At 39.6% G+C, this 18768-nt stretch overlaps 2 protein-coding genes across 2 annotated transcripts; both read right to left on the bottom strand.

The window, feature by feature from the left end:
• Positions 1-4007: 4007 nt before the first annotated feature.
• On the bottom strand, positions 4008-5011 carry LOC115984568. Its single transcript, XM_031107595.1, has 2 exons — positions 4572-5011; positions 4008-4395 (listed from the first exon to the last, which is right to left on the bottom strand). Exons 1-2 carry the CDS (start codon positions 5009-5011, stop codon positions 4008-4010), a joined length of 828 nt encoding a protein of 275 aa, XP_030963455.1.
• A 1420-nt stretch (positions 5012-6431) lies between these two features.
• LOC115984567 lies at positions 6432-8150 on the bottom strand. The gene is made up of 2 exons (XM_031107594.1): positions 7211-8150; positions 6432-7117 (listed from the first exon to the last, which is right to left on the bottom strand). The coding sequence occupies exons 1-2, from the start codon at positions 8148-8150 to the stop codon at positions 6432-6434; spliced, it is 1626 nt and encodes a 541-aa protein (XP_030963454.1).
• Between the last annotated feature and the right edge of the window lie 10618 nt (positions 8151-18768).

Below are 18768 nucleotides of genomic sequence, written 5' to 3'. Positions count from 1 at the left end.
CATTAGAGATTACCTTAGAGCTCATAGGTTGGCTCCCACTCAATTTGCCCCTAACATGTTTAGGATCTTAGGTTCCGTGGATGCCCTTAACAAAAAGATGGGTTTAGGTCTAACCCAATAAGATGACAATTGGGTCTATAACCTTCACCATCTAAAGGGGCAGGGATACTACTTGAAATCAAGGTATTCCGAGGTTAGGCTCATCCAATGCCTTCCCGAATCCAACAAAGGGCTGAACAAAGATTTCTTGATCTTGTCTGGGGAGTGGAGTGATGGTCTCCCTTGCCCGACGAGAGAGGGAGAACTAGGTTTGGAATGAGGTCTAGGGTACTTATTTATAAGTCCTTTCTTTTGACTCACTATATTTTCATATTTGATACAATTCTGTTTCCCTATTGGATTTGCAGATAAACGTGCTGCTGAACCGAATTTTAACTTGGACAACAAGGAAAGCTTAGACAAGATACTCCATGCTGAGGTCTTTGTACATGAGGATGGCCAACTAGAAGCAGCTCACATAATCCTAGGGTACAAGCCGATCTCGTCCGGCTTTCAGGCACTGAAGTGCGTGATCAGGGCCAGAGACCCCCGTCTTCATCGCATCAGTGTAGCTGTCCCCGCCTTTCTCCTACCTGAGGGTGTCCTCATTCCAGAAGGCACCTTCTCCACCCAACTTGTTTGGGAAAGTGATCTTTTCATTCAATCGATTCCGAAGGGTATTCCTAGAGCGGATCCTCCCTTCCAACACACAACTGGTGCATTTGGTTCTTCTAAACCTACCGGTAAAGAAGAAGAAGTAGTTGAAGTATTAGAGTCCAAGGACGAATTTGAAGTCTTCAACCGACCATTGTCCCCAGAAGCTTCAACCCTTGATCTCGGCCTATCATTCTCACCAATACTCAATGAAATGGGGATACGACGAAAACAAAATCCAGCTTGATGGACTTGATAGAGTCCTAGCCGGGGAAGACTGCATCGGTAAAGACTTCCCAGACCAAGCCCCCCACTCCTCCACCTGCTTTGCCTCTCACTCCTGGACCTGTTGACCTGAAGAGGAAAAGGAAGAGTAAAGGCAAGGAGGTGGCGAACGCTAGTAAATCCTTCCCCTTTCAGGAGGACGTGGCCCAAAGGGTGGCTAAGCAGGCCAAAGTAGGGTAGAGGGGTGCCAAAAGGAGAGGTGACCTTCATGTTGAGCCTTTAGCTGGGCTTCCCGTGCCAATGCTAGATGGGGCCCCTCTCTTAGTCGATACCTTCATCAGGGACTTCCAAGGAGGAAAAGCCGGTTATGTGGCCGATGCAGTGGAGCAGGCTTTACTGCTCCTTGGGGACATGGCCGAGCTGTGGTCCATGAGGAGGCGTGAGGTCTTTCTCAGCCTCAAGAGATACTTGGCCATGGTATGATCTTTTATTTTCCTTTCCTTCTTAGTTTGTTTCCTTAACTTACTTTTCCCAACTATTGTTTCTCTCTTTGGTAGGCCGTTTAAGCCTCCTTCCGGGCAGAAGAGATGACCAACTACTGCCATTGGCAGATGAAGGAAGAGGAAGGAAAGCGTATCGCCACTGTGGAGGCCTTTCAAGTGGCCGACAAGAGCCTCCAAGAGCACAAGAAGAAGCTGCAAGAGGAGGAAAAGGAAAGAAAATATGCAGCAACCGCCCTTCAAAATGTTGAAAAACAAGCCGAGAGTCAAAGGCTACAGTTGCACAATGCTAAGGACCAGCTGGCCTCCTCCAAGAATCAAATTGTTGCACTAAAAAAGAAATTAGAGGAGGTTGAAAAAGCCAAGGTTTTAGCCGAGAAAGCCAGGGATGAGGCAAAGAAAACCAAAGATGAAGCGGAGCAGCATGGGTATGACGTCGGGGTGGCCAAGACTGAGGACACCCTTAGGGCTGAGGTCCCTACAGTATGTAGGGTGTACTGTGCCCTGGTATGGGACGAAACCCTCAATCAAGCTGGGGTTGAGGCTTCTTCTGTACTTAGAAAAGTAGAAAATATCTACTACCCCCCCAACTATACGCCCCTTAGGCTTTTCGGATTCCAAGGCTGACCTAGTGTCTTCAGAGGTTGGCGAGAGTCAGGGCAGTCCATCCAAAACTCCTCTTGTAGCCAACCTTTCCTCAAAGGGGGCAGAGTTGGCCTAGGACACCACAGAAACAAGGGATGCCCACAAAAAGACAACCCAAAGCACCGAACTACCTCTACCTGCTCCAAAGGATCTCTCCCAGGAAAAAGGGACTTCCCAGAGTATGGAGTTGGTGTTGGAAACTCTTGCCATACCCCCAAAAGAGGATCCCAAGGACAAGGCCCATGAGCCTACCACGACAGCAGATACTCAACTTCCCAAGGATGCCAAAGAAAAACTTGTAATAAAAATGAAAAAATAGATTGCCTCTCTTTTTTTTTTTTTTTTTTTTTTTTGGTAAGAAACTTGCCTTTTTTGTACTTGATCTGCCTTGATTTAAGGCTGTTATTAATGAAAATTATGGGCGCTTTCTTTCTTCTTCCCTGTGGCTTATATGTTGAAGTCAATATGATTTTTGTTTTATCTAACATTTAATGAACGTAGTGATAAAATAGAACTTCCTTTACTAATCTACTCGAGTGGAAAAAAATTTCTCCCATTTCACATGATCTACAGCAACAATAAGTAAAATTTACTAAGTCCACCACCTTAGCAAGGGGTAATTCCAATTTCAAGAACATAGTCTACCACAATACTTGCATATAGTTTCAAATATAATCTGTTCCCTATTTATTGGTAATTTTGAGGGAGTAAAAGGATAATTATCCCTTGAACAAATATAAATACTCCTGTAAATGCTTTAAGTGATGCTCATGAGCATTTCATTATGACTCTTGTTGTAGAGAAAATCATTGCTGTTTGAAGTGATTTCACTTGACACTGAAGTCACCAATAAGGGACTTACCTTAAACTTTTAATTCAAGAAGTCTTCAATAACTAAGGCTTTGCCCTAACCCTTAGCAATTTAATAGAAAACGTTGATTCAACCGTAGTAGGCAGTCCGAAGATCCAGGCACGACCAATATTCTGTTTGATACTTAGGTAGATGTTAAGAAGTATTAACTTTCCCAAAGCAAGTGGTCCGAGGAACCAAGCATAGCTAAGATTCTGTTCAACACTTAAAAATAGTGAATAAAAGTTATCAATTTTCCCAAGGCATGTGGTCTGAGGAGCTAGTCATGGCCAAGATTCAGTTTGATATTTAGATAGATGTCAAGGAGTATTAATTTTCCCAAAGCAGGTGGTCCGAGGAACCAGGCATAGCTAAGGTTCTGTTTAATACTTAGAATAATGATTAAAGATTATCAATTTTCCCAAGGCATGTGGTTCAAGGAGCCAGGCATGGCTAAGGTTCAATTTGATATTTAGATAGATGCTAAGGAGTATTAATTTTCCCAAAGTAGGGGTCCGAGGAACCAGGTATAGCTAAGGTTCTATTTAATACTTAGAATAATGACTAAAAATTATCAATTTTCCTTAGACATGTGGTCCAAGGAGTCAGGCATGGCCAATGTTCAATTTATATTTAGATAGATGTCAAGGAGTATTAATTTTCCCAAAGCAGGTGGTCCGAGGAACCAAGCATAGTTAAGGTTTTGTTTAATACTTAGAATAATGACTAAAGGTTATCAATTTTCCCAAGACATGTGGTCTGAGGATCCAAGCATGGCCAAGGTTTAGTTTGATATTCAGACAGATGCTAGTAATGCATGACACATAATACAACAAACCTAAAGAGGGTGAGAGAGGCCTTTATTAATAATAATACCTCTTAAGGTTATATACATTCCAGGGGCGTCGTACAGGCTTTTCCTCTAGATCTTCTAGATAATATGCTTCAATCTCGGCCATTGATGTGATACGATAGGGCCCTTCCCAGTTGGGCCTCAACTTCCCCCATGCTGGGTTCTTGGCAGTCCTCATAACCTTTCTTAGAACCAAATCTCCAAATGCTAGTGGCCTTAGCATCACGTTAGCATCATATCCTTATTTGAGCTTGTGCTGATAGTAAGCCAATTGGACCTTGGCATTTTCTCTTTGTTCTTCAATTAAATCTAAGCTCTTTTCCAACAACCTATCGTTGCTGCTTGGAGCAAAAGAACATGTTCTAAGCGTGGGGAATCCAGTTTCTAAAGGAATGATAGCCTCAGCCCCATAGGTCATTGAGAAAGGCGTCTCCCCAGTAGATCTACGAGGTGTAGTTTGGTATGTCCAAAGGATGTGTGGCAATTCTTCTACCCATTTACCCTTTGCGTCGTCTAGTCTTCTTTTTAGTCCGCTCACTATGACCTTGTTGACAGCCTCGGCCTGCCCATTTTCTTGTGGATAGGCAGGAGTGGAATACCTATTCTTTATTCCAAGATCGGAATAATACCTTCGAAAGGTTTTACTATTAAATTGAAATCCATTGTTCGAGATGAGGGTATGAGGATTCCAAACTGAGTGAAAATATTCTTCCAAACAAATTTTTTGGCGTCCACATCTCTGATGTTTGCCAGGGGTTCAGCTTTGACCCATTTGGTGAAGTAATCTATGCTGATTAATAGATACCTCTTATTCTCTGCTGCCTTAGGGAAAGACCCCACAATATCCAAGCCCCACTGAGCGAAAGGCCAAGGATTGGTCAAGGGATTAAGGACTCCTCCAGGTTGGTGAATGTTTGGTGCAAATCTTTGGCATTGGTCACACTTTTTTACATAGTCTTGTGCTTCCTTTTGCATGTTTGGCCACCAGTAGCCTTGTGTGAGGGTCCTGTGAGACAGGGATCTGCCTCCCATGTGACTTCCACAAATTCCTTCGTGCAACTCTTCTAGAAGCAGCTCGACTGCTTCAGGGTGCACGCATAACAGATACGGGCAAGAAAAAGACCTCTTATATAGTTTCTGGTCCTCGGACAACCAAAACCGAGGAGCTTTCCTTCGCACTTTGTCAGCCTCGGACTTATTCTCGAGCAAAACATCTTCTTTAAGGAATAGCACAATAAGGTCCATCCAGCTAGGCCCTAAACTTATTTGATGAACACAAACCACACTCTTTCCCACCTCGGAAGGTTTGCACAACAACCGTGTGTGATTGGAAATAATGGGGAAGCTTACGTGTGCCATGCACCACCGCCAAAATGGCCTTCTCAAGTGGTAAGTACCTGATCTCGGCTTCATGTAATGACTTGCTTATATAATAGACTGGCCTCTACATGCCACTGTCAACACGGATCAAAACTAAACTTATTACGTGCGAGGCCACAGCGATGCAAGCAAATAGAACCTCGTCCACCTCGGGCCTTGACATAATTGGTGGCCGAGAAAGATACTCTTTCAACTGCTGGAAAGCCAAGGCACACTCCTCAGTCCACTCAAAACCCTTCCATTTATTCAACAGTTGAAAGAAAGGCCTACACCTGTCTGCCGACCGAGAGATGAACCGGTTTAAAGCAGCTGTCATCCCAGTTAACCTCTGGACTTCTTTGGGATTTCGAGGTGGTTGTAGATTGTTGATTGCCTTGATTTGGTTGGGGTTGACCTCAATCCCACAGTGTGTGACCATGTAGCCTAAGAACTTCCGTGATCCAACGTCAAAAGAACACTTAGAAGCATTAAGACGCAACTTATGTTTCCTCAAGATAGCAAAGATATTTCCAAGGTTGCTAACATGCTCGAACTCTACCTTGCTTTTTACCACCATATCATCGATATAAATTTCAATGCTTTTTCCTAACTGTGGCTCAAACATCCTGATTATCATCCTCTGGTACATAACCCCTGCATTCTTCAAACCAAAGGGCATCACTTTATAATGGTAATTTCCAACAGGAGTAACGAAAGCTGTCCTTTCTTGGTCATCTAGGGCTAAAGGTATCTGATGGTATCCTTGAAAGGTATCCAGAAAGCTCATTCATGGATGACCCACAGTTGCATCCATCAATTGGTTAATCTGAGGCATAGGGAAAGTGTCTTTTGGGCAGACTTTGTTCAAGTCTGTAAAATCTACACATACATGCCACTTCCTCGTCTTCTTCTTTACCACTATGGTGTTAGCTAGCCATTTAGGGTAAAAAACCTCTTTAATAGCCCCAGCCCGCTTAAGTTTCATCGCCTCGTCCTTTACAACATCTGAATGGAAGATGAAGCTCGGATCCACCCCCGGTGCCTTCTAAGCATTCCAAGCGAATACATCAACGTTCTTCTTAAGAAACACTACCATTTTCTCCTTCTCCCAAGGTGGCAGCTGAGCTCCAATTTGAAAAAACTTTTCTGGATCATCACCTACAGGAAATTTCTCTAAATCCTCACCCTCGGCCTCCTCGGCTGATCCCTTCATAGGTAATTTCGGAGACTTTGACTGCTATAAACCTTCCTTGACTATGGTCAAGGACTCAGCTGTTGGCTGATGTAAAATTGCAGACACGAGGCACTATTTAGCCATGGGTTGGTTCCTCACCAATTCCTCAATCCGGTCTCCGGATGGATACTTCACCTTTTGATGTAGAGTTGAGGCAACAACCCCCAAAGTATGAAGCCAAGGTTTGGCCACAAGTGCCGTGTAGGGAGAGTACGCATCCACCACTATGAAGTCCACTTCCATCACCTCCGAACCAGCCTCTATGGGCAACCTAATCTGGCCCTTCGGGGTAACCAGCTTCGCATCAAAACTTACCAAAGGCGAATCGTAAGCTGTTAGGTCTTCAGGTCTCAAGTTTAGTCTTTTGTACAGGTCAGGATACATGACTTCTACACAACTACCCTGGTCCACCGTTACCCTTTTCACATTATACCCCCCTATTCTAAGGGTGACCACCGAAGCGTCATCATGTGGTTGGATAGTTCCAATCTTGTCTTCGTCCGAGAAACTCAATGAAGCTCGAATTTCTAGTCTAGATCTCTTCGGCTCGGGGTTGGCGTCTTCATCTGGTGAGCTGGCTACAGACATCACTTTGGCAGGGTAAGAACTAGTTCTCCTAGGTGCAGTAAAGATGATATTGATTGTACCTAACGGGGGCCTTGAAGGAACATTCCCTTGGGCCCTTGACCTTGACTGGTCCCCTTGTCCGTTAGGTTGGTATGGAAATTGTTGCAACCTCCCTTCCTTAACCAGTTGCTCTAGATAGTTCCACAATGTTCAGCACTCCTTGGTGGTATGCCCTTAGTCTTGGTGGTACTAGCAATGGAGGCTTTAGTTGTGCCTTAAAGGACCTCCACTCATCTTGTTTGGCCATTTGAAATACGGCTCGTTCTTGATTTTCTCTAAAACTTGATGCATCGGTTCTCTAAACACAGTGTTTACCAATTGAGAGGTCGCAGGCCGTGATTGCCCAGCAAAATCTCTCCAGGGTTTGTTATTATTGTAGCGGTCCGACTTGAAATCTCTCCTTTCCTGAGGGATAACCTTGCCCTTCCCCTTATCTTGCTGCTGGTCTTCCTCAACCCTCTTATAGTTGTCAATCTGATCCATGAGTTGACGTACACTAGTAACAGGTTTCCCCGTCAAAGACTTCCTTAGGCCATGTTTGGCAGATAGGCCGAGCTTGAAAGTACTGATGGCCATGTCTTCAAAATCACCTTCTATCTCATTGAACATCTCCCAATATCGGTCCGAGTATGTTTTCAAAGTTTCTCCTTCTCTCATGGATAGAGATAACAGGGAAGCTAAAAGTCGAGGAGCTCTGCTGCACATAATAAAACGGGACCCAAATGTTTGGGTAAGTTCCTTGAAAGAATCAATAGAACCTGCCTTCAGACTGTCAAACCACCTTATCGCCACAGGTCTCAGACTGGATGGGAAAACCTTGCACATCAAGGTTTCATTCTTTGAATGTACAACCATCTTTTGATTAAAGTGGCTAATGTGTTCAATAGGGTCCGTTCTGCCATTATATAGGGTGAAAGATTTGGAAATTCGGTTGAGTGCTTTACTCATAGCATCATTTACCAAGCCTCTCGAAGATGAGTTATTGTTTTTGCGCTCATGACGGTAGTCCTCATCATATGAAAAAGATTCGCTGGGGGGAGTTCTTGACCTCTGTTTGTAGTCTTCGTCCTTCTCATCATCGGAAGAGTAGTCGGAGTTGGAAGGAGCTTGCTTTCTGTGCTCGTGGCATAAGCTTCTCTTTAGGTGATCAATCTCCTTCTGCATGTTTCTAGCATTTTTCTTATGAGAGACATGGTTTTTACCTCGAGATTGATTCTTACTGGTGTGGGTAGTGCGTACACTTCCCTCCCGTTCTCTTCTTTGCTTAAGTTCCCGAAAATGATCTTAACGTTGAGACCTCCTAGATTCTGCTTGATCTGGACTTGAACCTACCATCGTTCAACGTCTAACTCACTATCAAACCAATAATTCCCCACAGACGGCGCCAATTGTAAGGACCCGATTTGGGTTCTTAGCCCAACATGTGGATGAACTTAAGCCCAAGAAGTCCAAAACAATGAATTTGTAAAGAAATGGGTAGGAAAATTAGGCTTTAGTTGGTCAAACAACGAGCTAGATAGGCTTGATGACAAAAAGATAAAAATAAACAACTGTAAAATGAAGAAAGAACGTCCTTAGCGAAATCCGAGAACAATGGTTCTTATATAATGTTCTTAGATAACGTTACAAGTTTGATTGTGGATTGCTACAGTATTCCTTCCCTCTATTTTTCGATCCCCCATCTTACTCCCTCTCCCCCATTTTATACTGTCTTTTCCTCCCATTTCCACCTTCCATGTGCATTCTAGACGGTTGATTTGGATCCTTGTCCCATTAGCACTCCCTACAAGTCTTCATATAGTAGCTGTAAGGTTGAAATCCACTGTTCAGGCATCACTTTCACATTAATGCGGCCATAGAGTTAGCTGCAATGCATTTAATGCGGAGGCAGCAACTTTCTTCTAGGATATTTTAGGACCCCTCCATATCTGATGTTTCTGCAATGCCTGTCTGCTCCAACTGAATTTCTGGGATTGTCATCCTTACTGATATACCATCTCATAGGACCTCGACTCTGTTTAGCCAAGGACTCCTTCATCCATGGCACACTCTTTGGAGCTATCATGACCGAACCCCACCTTTTATTCACCAACACAGTCTCCTCTGACGAAGACTTCTCCTCTTCGGGCAAATTCTTGTTCTCGGCTTGGGCCACAGGCCCAATATATGGATAGATAATGAACCTCTGGGCCCAAGGGCCCTACAATTATTATTATTATTTATCACAACCTATAATAATATATAATTGACAACATGATAGAAATATTATGTATACCAATAGAATTTACATATATATATATATATACATATATATATATATATATATTTTTTTTTTTTTTTTTTTGAGGGTGAATTTACATAAATTTTTTGATGATTATGTTTAATCCGTTTAGCAATTTGTATTTGTTAAAAATTTTAATACAAAGTTTTTATTTGGAGTAACCAAACTTTAATATTCTTAGTAATTTAGAGTAGTAAACCATGTCAGTAGCTTTATGTACTTGATTATCAAAGGTACATTTTACAACATGTTTAGTATGAAATAAAATAACTAATTAACAAAATTTATTTTAAATTTTTAGAAAATCTTTGTAATAAAATTTTAACAAATAGTATTTTTGTTCTTTTTGAAATTTTGACAATAATATTTTACACTTGAAACAAATTTCATGAATAATTTTAATGTAATTATAGTATGTCACGTGACATAGAAAACAAAATTATATATGTGTGTATGAAAAATGAAATTTTTTTTTGACAATTTCCACTTAGCTTAAGTACAATAATGTAAATCATAGCTTTTATTATTATTATATCATGGCTGCCGTGATATACAAGCATTAATAAAAAAATCTCATATAAATTAAAACAAATATTTCTAAATATAATTAAAATAAAATAATAAAACAGAAAAAAAAAAAGACTTTAAGTTACATGATAAAAAGCATGTTTTCTCTCACCAAATTTTATATATAAAAAAAAAAAACTATAATAGATTAAAAAATAATTTAAAATAAACTAATTTTTAAAATTTCATTAGAGAGTTTTAAAGTACACTTTTGTTTTGCTAATATTTAAAGCAAACTACTTAAATTACAATAACATTTACGATTCTAAAAACATTGATTATGCATACTAGGATAAGATCAAGTATACCTCCATGAAGCCAAAGAAGAAGAGGTAATGATTCGTTGGAATGTTGAGCTTCGACAAAATAATAATAAAGTGCACGACCTGCTGATTCATCCACTGTGACATAGCCACCATATTGAGAAAAATTCACATAGGGTTGTCCAGGCAATCTCTCTATCGTATCTTTCTCCTTCAACCCCTCTTGAGCATTAACATTAGTTTCATTGACATCGTCAATTACCTCCAAAATATTGGAGTTCACACCAAATCTTTTCTTCAACATTGACTTTTAAAGATAGTCTACAGCATTTCCTTGCTTGTTTCCATGAGTTTGAGCCACAATAATGCATGAAAGAATGAGAAAGTATAAAATGCATCCAACAAAATAGTGTGTTCACCATTGTGTTTGTTTTTCTTTCTCCACAGAAACTAAACAAAGAAGACAGTTAAGATGAGATTTGGATCCAAAACTAGCTGTTTATATATATATATATATATATAATGTAGATGAACAAAGATTGTTCTAATAAAATATATGCACATTTTGAGCAGCATGAAGGGTTAAGATAGGTAATTGTATGACTTTATATTATTTAACAATGATTATGTATTTGAACCAGATTGAGAAGGATTGCAGGAATTTTTATTCTAAATGTGTAGATTTTAACGAACATAAAGGGTTAGTAATCTTAGGATATATAGCTAATAATCAGACCTTTTGTTATATGATAACACTACAAGAAATCTGGGTTTAGCCGACGTTTGTAAAACGTCACTATAGACACAAATGGCCTACAGCGACGTTTTTTTTTGTGACGTTCGAAAACATCGCAATAAAGCAATCGCTATAGGTCTATTGCGACGTTTTGAAAAACATCACTATATGGTACTCTTTATTGGCGTTCAGAAACTTTTAGTGACGTTTTAAATAATATAACATTTTCGTATATAATGTAAGAAAATACATTTAGCGACATTTATAAAACGCCGCAAATAATCACACCAATAGCGACGTTTCAAAAACGTCACAAAGATTATGTATTCATATGGATCAACTAGCAAGGGCCATCTCCATTGCACTCACTGCGTGCTTATTTTTTTATTTTGAAACATATTCTTTTCTCTTAAAAAAAAAAACACACATTCTTTTATTTTCAGATTGGTGTTCAAATCTCTTTTCAGATCATACACGTTCTTTCATTATAAATTTTTTTTTTCTTGAGGTGGAGAGGGAAGGTTATTTATTTGATTAGTTGTAAAGTTGTACGATCATCGGCAGAAACGAGGAGTTGACACAATTAACAATTGCGAATTCATATTGAACTTTACTAATTAGTCGAGGGGACCAAATTAATAGTTTAACCATTTTTAATACTCGGGACTTTGGAAAACTGAAAGGATTTGTGGCTCTTTTTAGGCTAATTAGCTTATGTAATGTGATCTACAACACTGTCAAAGATTATGGCTCAAACAAGCACTTCCAAAAATCATTTCACCTTGGCATAGAGTTATTAGAGCATCAAAATCAACTGTGTTAAAAAAATGTCATTTTGAGAAAATAAAATGTTACTCTATCTATTTTAAATTTTTAACACACTATTTTACAATACAAATTGCATCATGTCTCTTATTTTAACATATCATCAATTAAAATAATCTAAAATAATGCCCACTATCTATTAAAAACAAAAAAGAAATAAAGAGAGAGGAGAAAGGAGAGAGGTATATGAGAGAGAAGAGAGAAAGAGTTAGTAAAGAGGACTTAGAGGAGAGAGAAATATAGCTAGGCAACTAAAACTGGTCTCCCTCAATCTTGTAAGGGTTTTTCTCTTCGGCACACGATTAGCTTAGTTTGCTATCGTGCGCATTAGTCTTCCTAGGCTGCTTCGTGAGCTTTAGCTCCGCCGTCAGCCATTCACTACCCTTTGTGGGTCTTCTTTGCTTCTTTGTGAGCTATCATCTGCCTTGTTAGTGGGTAGGGTTGTCCAAATAAACCGCCCACCCGCCCAACCCGCCCCACCCGACCGGACCCGACCTGGAATCACCCGATCCGACAGCTCCGGTGGTCGGACTCGGGTCCCAACTTCAAAAAACCGACGCCGGTGGTCGGGTGTCGGATCTCTTCATCTAAAACCCGTGAAACCCGACCCGCCCGACGTCCATTAAAATCCGGCCATGTTTTCCAGATTCCGACCATTTTTCCTAGATTCCGACCACTTTTCCCAGATTCCGGCGGCAACTTTTTCCAGATTCCGGCGACTTTTTCGCTTAAATCCGTCAATTTCTGGCACAATAAACATCGGATCTGGCCGAACCAGTGATTTCTCATCACGATTTGGCAGAAATCTCGTCGAATCCAACTGGATCTCATTGGATCTTGGATGGCTCGCCGCGTTTCGAAGGATTTCAGTAATAATCGGGTTCACCCGAAACCGACCACCACCTGCCGGCAATCCGAACCGACGAACCCGTTACTGCTATGGGTCGGTTGCGGGTTGAAAAACGACCACCCTATCTTGTACGGGTCGGTTGCAGGTTGGGCAAAAACCCGACCCGCCCGACCCATGGACAGCCCTATTAGTGGGCTGTCCCTGACCCTTGTGGGTATCAATATAATCATTACCCATTTCAAAAATCTTATCGATTCTCTGCCGTCTTCTTTGTCTGTGAATCAACTCCGTGAATCCACTCCGGCAAGCTATGATTCTCCTTGCATGGAATTGTTAGGGCCTAGCTCGAGCTGAGTCGAAAAGATCTCTTAAAGCCATTGTAAATAAGGTATGTCCTGACTTGCTATTTTTGTTTGAAGTTAAAGTTAGTTCAAATAGAGTCAAATCTATCCTTTTTTCATTGAGTTTCTACAAGTTAGAATGTGTTGAACCAAGAGGTCTAAAAGGAGGCATCATTTTAGGATGGAAAAATGGTGTAGATGTGGAAATTGTTATGTGAAACAATAATATGATAAAGGTGAAAAACACATTTTAGTCCCTACATTTTCAGGCGATTTCCATTTTAGTCCATACATTTTATTTTTATCGCTTTTAGTCCCTATCCTGAAAAACGCTTCCCATTTTAGTTCCTGCCGTTACATCAGAAACGGATATTGCTGACATGGCAAACGACAAAGTTAAATAATAATAAACTAATGTCCACATGGCCTAAATTAATAATAAAAAATATTTTTTAATGTCACGTCAGCATCTAAATTAAAAAAATTAATTTATTAATTTTAACTAAATAAAAAAAATTAAAAACAGAATTAAAAACTAAAAATCTTATGAATTGAGATCTAAGTGTGCCTTAACAAGAACAACAAAACCCAGATCCAAGAACACAAACCCAGAAATTATTAAAAAAAAAAAAAAAAAAAACTAATCAAAGCTAGAAATTCCAATCTCAAAGCCAACCCACAACCACCAAAATAAAACCCATAACAACCCAAGCCAAGAAAATCAACCCACAGTCACAAACCCATTAATTACTATTTCCAAACCCAGCTATAGTAAACCAAAATCTCATCACCCAAAAAGTAATTCTTTTAGACAAAAAAAAGAAAAAAGAAAAAGAAAAAAGTGGAACAACAATGAAACAACAACAACAACAATAATAATAGCTGCACTATGACACTATAAAATCAGATCAAAAATTATGACAAGCAAATACGAATTAAGAATTACTTTGACATATTCCAACATTTTTTTTTTCCCGAGCTAAGATTTTCGAAAAGCGATCTTTCAGCAGAAACGATGCCGATTTCACATGTTCGTGAAATGTGAAGAAATTTTACAAAGAAAAATAGTATTTAAAATTTAAAAAAAGAAAAAGGAAAAACCTTGGACTTGAAGTTGGAGGGGTTTAAGTGAAGGACTGGAGAAGAGGGTCCGTACAGTGCTTCAAGGAAGGGATGTTGAGATCGGCGCTGGGGAGGCGAGATCGGCGAGGTGGGTAGGCGAGATCAGCGAGGTGGGCACTCGACTCCATAGCCTCCGACCCCATACCTCGCCGATCTCGCCTACCCACCTTGCCGATCTCGCCTGCCCAGCGCCGATCTCTCTTCTCCCTTTCATTTTTTTCTTTCTTCCTCCACTCCTCACCAATCTCGCCTGAGTTTTTTCTTTCTTTTGCCGATCTTGCCTGAGTTTTTCTTTTGTGGCTGTGGGTTGATTTTCTTGGCCTGGTTGTTGTGGGTTTTATTTTGGTGGTTGTGGGTTGGCTTTGAGATCGGAATTTCTGGCTTTGATTAGGTTTTATTTTTTATTTTTTTTATAATAATTTCTGGGTTTGTGTTCTTGGATCTAGGTTTGTGTTCTTGTTGTTCTTGTTAAGGCACACTTAGATCTCAATTCATAAGATTTTTAGTTTTTAATTCTGTTTTTAATTTTTTTATTTAGTTAAAATTAATAAGTTAATTTTTTTAATTTAGATACTGACGTTGGCTTTGAGATCGGAATTTCTGGCTTTGATTAGGTTTTATTTTTTATTTTTTTTATAATAATTTCTGGGTTTGTGTTCTTGGATCTAGGTTTGTGTTCTTGTTGTTCTTGTTAAGGCACACTTAGATCTCAATTCATAAGATTTTTAGTTTTTAATTCTGTTTTTAATTTTTTTATTTAGTTAAAATTAATAAGTTAATTTTTTTAATTTAGATACTGACGTGGCATTAAAAATTTTTTTTATTATTAATTTAGGCCATGTGGACATTAGTTTATTATTATTTAACTTTACCGTTTGCCACGTCAGCAATATCTGTTTCTAATGTAACGGCAGGGACTAAAATGGGAAGCGTTTTTCAGGATAGGGAATAAAAGAGGTAAAAATAAAATGTAGGGACTAAAATAGGAATCGCCTGAAAATATAGGGACTAAAATGTGCTTTTCGCCTATGATAAATGGCCTTGTATTCTCGAACCCAATAAATGAACCATGGCTATTGTCAATGATTTATGGGCCAAGTGCAAGGTTAGGGAAACAAGCCTTTTTGGAAGATCTTCAAATGGTTGGTGAGTCATTTGCTGGGGCATGGATGTGTATGGAAGACTTTAACATCTTGTTGGGGCCAAGTGATAAGAAAGGTGGGAAACCAATATCTTCATCTTCTACGGGGGGATTAAAAGGATTGGTAGATTGTGCGGGATTAATTGATGTAAAATTTGTGGGGGCACCTTACACCTGGTCCAACAAACGTTCAGGCCTTGCCAACATAAAAGAAAGACTTGACAGAGCTCTAGTTAATACTAGGTGGACTGAAATTTTCCCAAGAGCATTGCTGAAGCACTTTCCTTCAGATTCCTCTAACCACATCCCAATTGTTCTTTTCATTGAAGGAGAAGAGGTTACTAGACCAAAACCTTTCAAATTTGAAGAAATATGGACAAGGGATGAAGCAAGTAATCTTGTGGTGGAGAATGCTTGGAGGATCAATTGCCCAGGTTTCCCAATGTTTAGATTATGCAAGAATATCGAACAAGCAAAACTAGAGCTAAAACAATGGAATAGATCTTGCTTTGGCAATGTACAATCTAAAATCAAGGAGGCATGGAAGAATTTAGACCAAATTCAAAGCTTAGACCCAAATCCACAAAACTTGGACAGGAAGCAAATTTGTGTATGGAAATCCAAGAACTGTTGAAGAGGGAGGAAATATTATGGCATCAAAAATCTAGAGTCAAATCACTTACAAGCTTTGACCTCAACACAAGATTCTTCTAAGTACAGTGATAAGGCAAAGAAGAAATTCCATTGATTTTATGAAGAAAGAAAATGGAGAGTGGATTTCAGGTTAGGAGGAGATTGGTCAATGCTTTCAAACCTTCTTTAATAACTTGTTCTCTTCTTCAACCCCAGATATTCCTTATGATCTAAATAATTTAATTCCAAGGTGCATCACTCCAGAAGATAATGAAATGTTGCTAGCCATGCCTTCGATGGAAGAGATCAAAACAACAGTATTTTCAATGGATTCTCATAAAGCACCTGGGCCTGATGGAATGTCCCCCCTTTTCTTCAAACACTACTGGCACTTGATAGGTGGTGATGTTGTGGATGCAGTTTTAAGCTTCTTCTGAGGTGATCGTATGTTGAGAGAAATAAATCATACTTTTATCACCCTAATTACCAAGCATGAGAGGGCTGCCATGGTTAACCAATTCAGGCCGATTTCACTTTGTAACGTGTTATATAAGATAATCTCAAAATTATTAGCAAACAGGTTGAGACCGCTCCCCCACAAGATGATATCTCCCTGGCTAGCTGCCTTCATTCAAGGTATAAAAATACAAGATAATAGCATAATGGCCCATGAAATCATTCATGCTATGAGAAAGAAAAAAGGTAAGGAAAAGTGGATGGCAATTAATCTTGATATGGAAAAGGTACATGATAGACTGGAATGGCCTTTTATTCTTATTGTCTTAAGAAATTTTGGATTCGATGAGAGATGGATAAATTGGATTTTAGAATGTATTTCAATTACCTCTTTTCTATACTCATAAATGGCTCCCCATTCAGTTTCTTCCAACCACAAAGGGGTCTAAGACAAGGGGACCCTCTTTTCCCATTCCTATTTATTGTAGCAGCAGAAGTGCTATCCAAACTCTTGCAAAAAGCTGAAGAGGATAATAAGTTAAAAGGTATCAAGCTTGCTAAGGGCTATCAGCCAATATCTCATCTCCAATTTGTAGACGGTTTGTTCATTTTTTGGGACGGTTGATGAAGAGAATATAAGGTCCATCAAAGAATGTTTATCCACTTATTCTTCCTAGTCAGGGCAAAAGATAAATACCCACAAATCTAACATGTTTTTTAGAAAAACCTAACTAGTTGGCATTCTAAACATTTGCTAGCTGGGAGCATGGGTTTGAAAATCAAAGGGTCAAAAGGAAAATATTTGGGGTTGCCAATGTTGATGGGAAAGTCAAAGAAAGGTACATTTTAAGAGGTGGTAGAAAGAGTTGAGAAGAAGTACCAAGGCTGGAAAGTTAAGACACTTTCACAGGCTGCTAGAACCTCCCTAATTCACACAATTACCTCAGCCATGCCATCATATGTTATGTCCTCTCTTAGAATCCCAAAAGAAACAGCAAAGAAGCTTGATGCTTTAAATAGGAAATTTTGGTGGGGTTCAAAGGAAAATGGTTCCAGTTGCTGCATCTTGATGAACTGGGATTCTATTTGCAAACCCAAGTTCATAGGAGGTCTAGGCCTCAGAAAAATGAGGATTTCAACCAGGCTCTTCTAGCCAAACTAGCTTGGGAGGTTCAAAACAATGAGGATAAGCAATGGGTAAAAATATTTAGAAGAAAATATCTAAGAGGTGGAAGTTTTACCAATACAAGGCCACCTAAACAAGCGTCTTGGATTTGCAAGAGCTTATTTAGTTGTAACAAGCTCATTATGAAAGGCATGTGCTATAAAGTGGGAGATGGAAGAAGTATTAACATATGGGATGACCCTTGGGTTCCTAAAGAACCAGATTTTAGACCAACACTCAAGGCTGGGGTGGCTCCAAGCAACTTGCTAGATCCATCATGACTCAAGACAATGGGATAGGGATAAAATTTTGAATTTATTTGAGACTCAATCAGTTATAAGGATCCTCAATATCCATATTCCTGTCTCCCCAAAGTGTGACACCTTATGCTAGGGACAGAGTCCATTAGGTGAGTTTACTGTAAAATCAGCATATATGTTAAAAATGCAACAAAGCAACACCTCACTGGGGCCAATGCATGAAGCAGATTGGAAGATGTTGTGGAAGAATAAAACACATGAGAGGCTTAAGCTCCTTCTCTGGAGAATAGTTTGCAAATCTCTTTCGATCCGGGAGACTCTTAGTAAAAAATTTCCAATTCCTGACATGAGGTGTCCAGTTTGAGGGGAAGAGGTTGAAACTGTTGAACACGTCTTTATGCGCTATCCCATCATAGTTCAGGCCTGGGCCAATTTAGTTTGGCCCTTAAACATGGTTGTAATCAAAGATATGAGTATTGATCAGTGGATAAAGATTATAATAAATCCAAGAGAATTATTAAAGATCCAAGGCAAGGAAGCAATGGAGTTTACTCTTTTTGCAGCAGTCCTCTGTGACCAAATTTGGAAGAACAAAAACCAAACAGTGTGAGGAAACCAACCAGTAGACTCAATCAAGCTCTCCATCCAAATAAATAAGGTTTTTATTCAACACAAGCAAGCTTGGCAATCGATTCTTGAAGAAAAAGAGAACTCTCCCTTATGAAAGCTTCCTCCTCTTGGATGGATCAAATGTAACTTTGATGGATCAAATGTAACTTTGATGCAGCAGTGAAGCCTAATAAGGTGGTGCTGGCAGTGGTTTGCAGAGATAGCAACAGATCCATAGTAGCAGCACAGTCTCAGGAAGAATGCCCAGGTGAGCCTTTATGGGTGGAATCTAAAGCAACTCTCTTAGCAGCTAGTTTGGCTCATAAAGAAGGTTTTGCTAGAGTTGTGATAGAAGGAGATGCCCAATCTGTGATAAAAGCTATCATAAACCCGTCTACAACTCCTTACTAGTCCATCAATACTATTATAGAAGATATCTGTGTGTTTCTAAACTCTTTTGTATGTTGGAATGCTTCTTTTGTTTTTAGAGACTCTAATGTTGTAGCTCATTCCCTAGCCCAATGGGCTTACTT

Source organism: Quercus lobata, chromosome 4, assembly GCF_001633185.2.
Source record: "Quercus lobata isolate SW786 chromosome 4, ValleyOak3.0 Primary Assembly, whole genome shotgun sequence".
NCBI lineage: Eukaryota > Viridiplantae > Streptophyta > Magnoliopsida > Fagales > Fagaceae > Quercus > Quercus lobata.
This window is presented reverse-complemented; position numbering and strand designations above follow the sequence as displayed.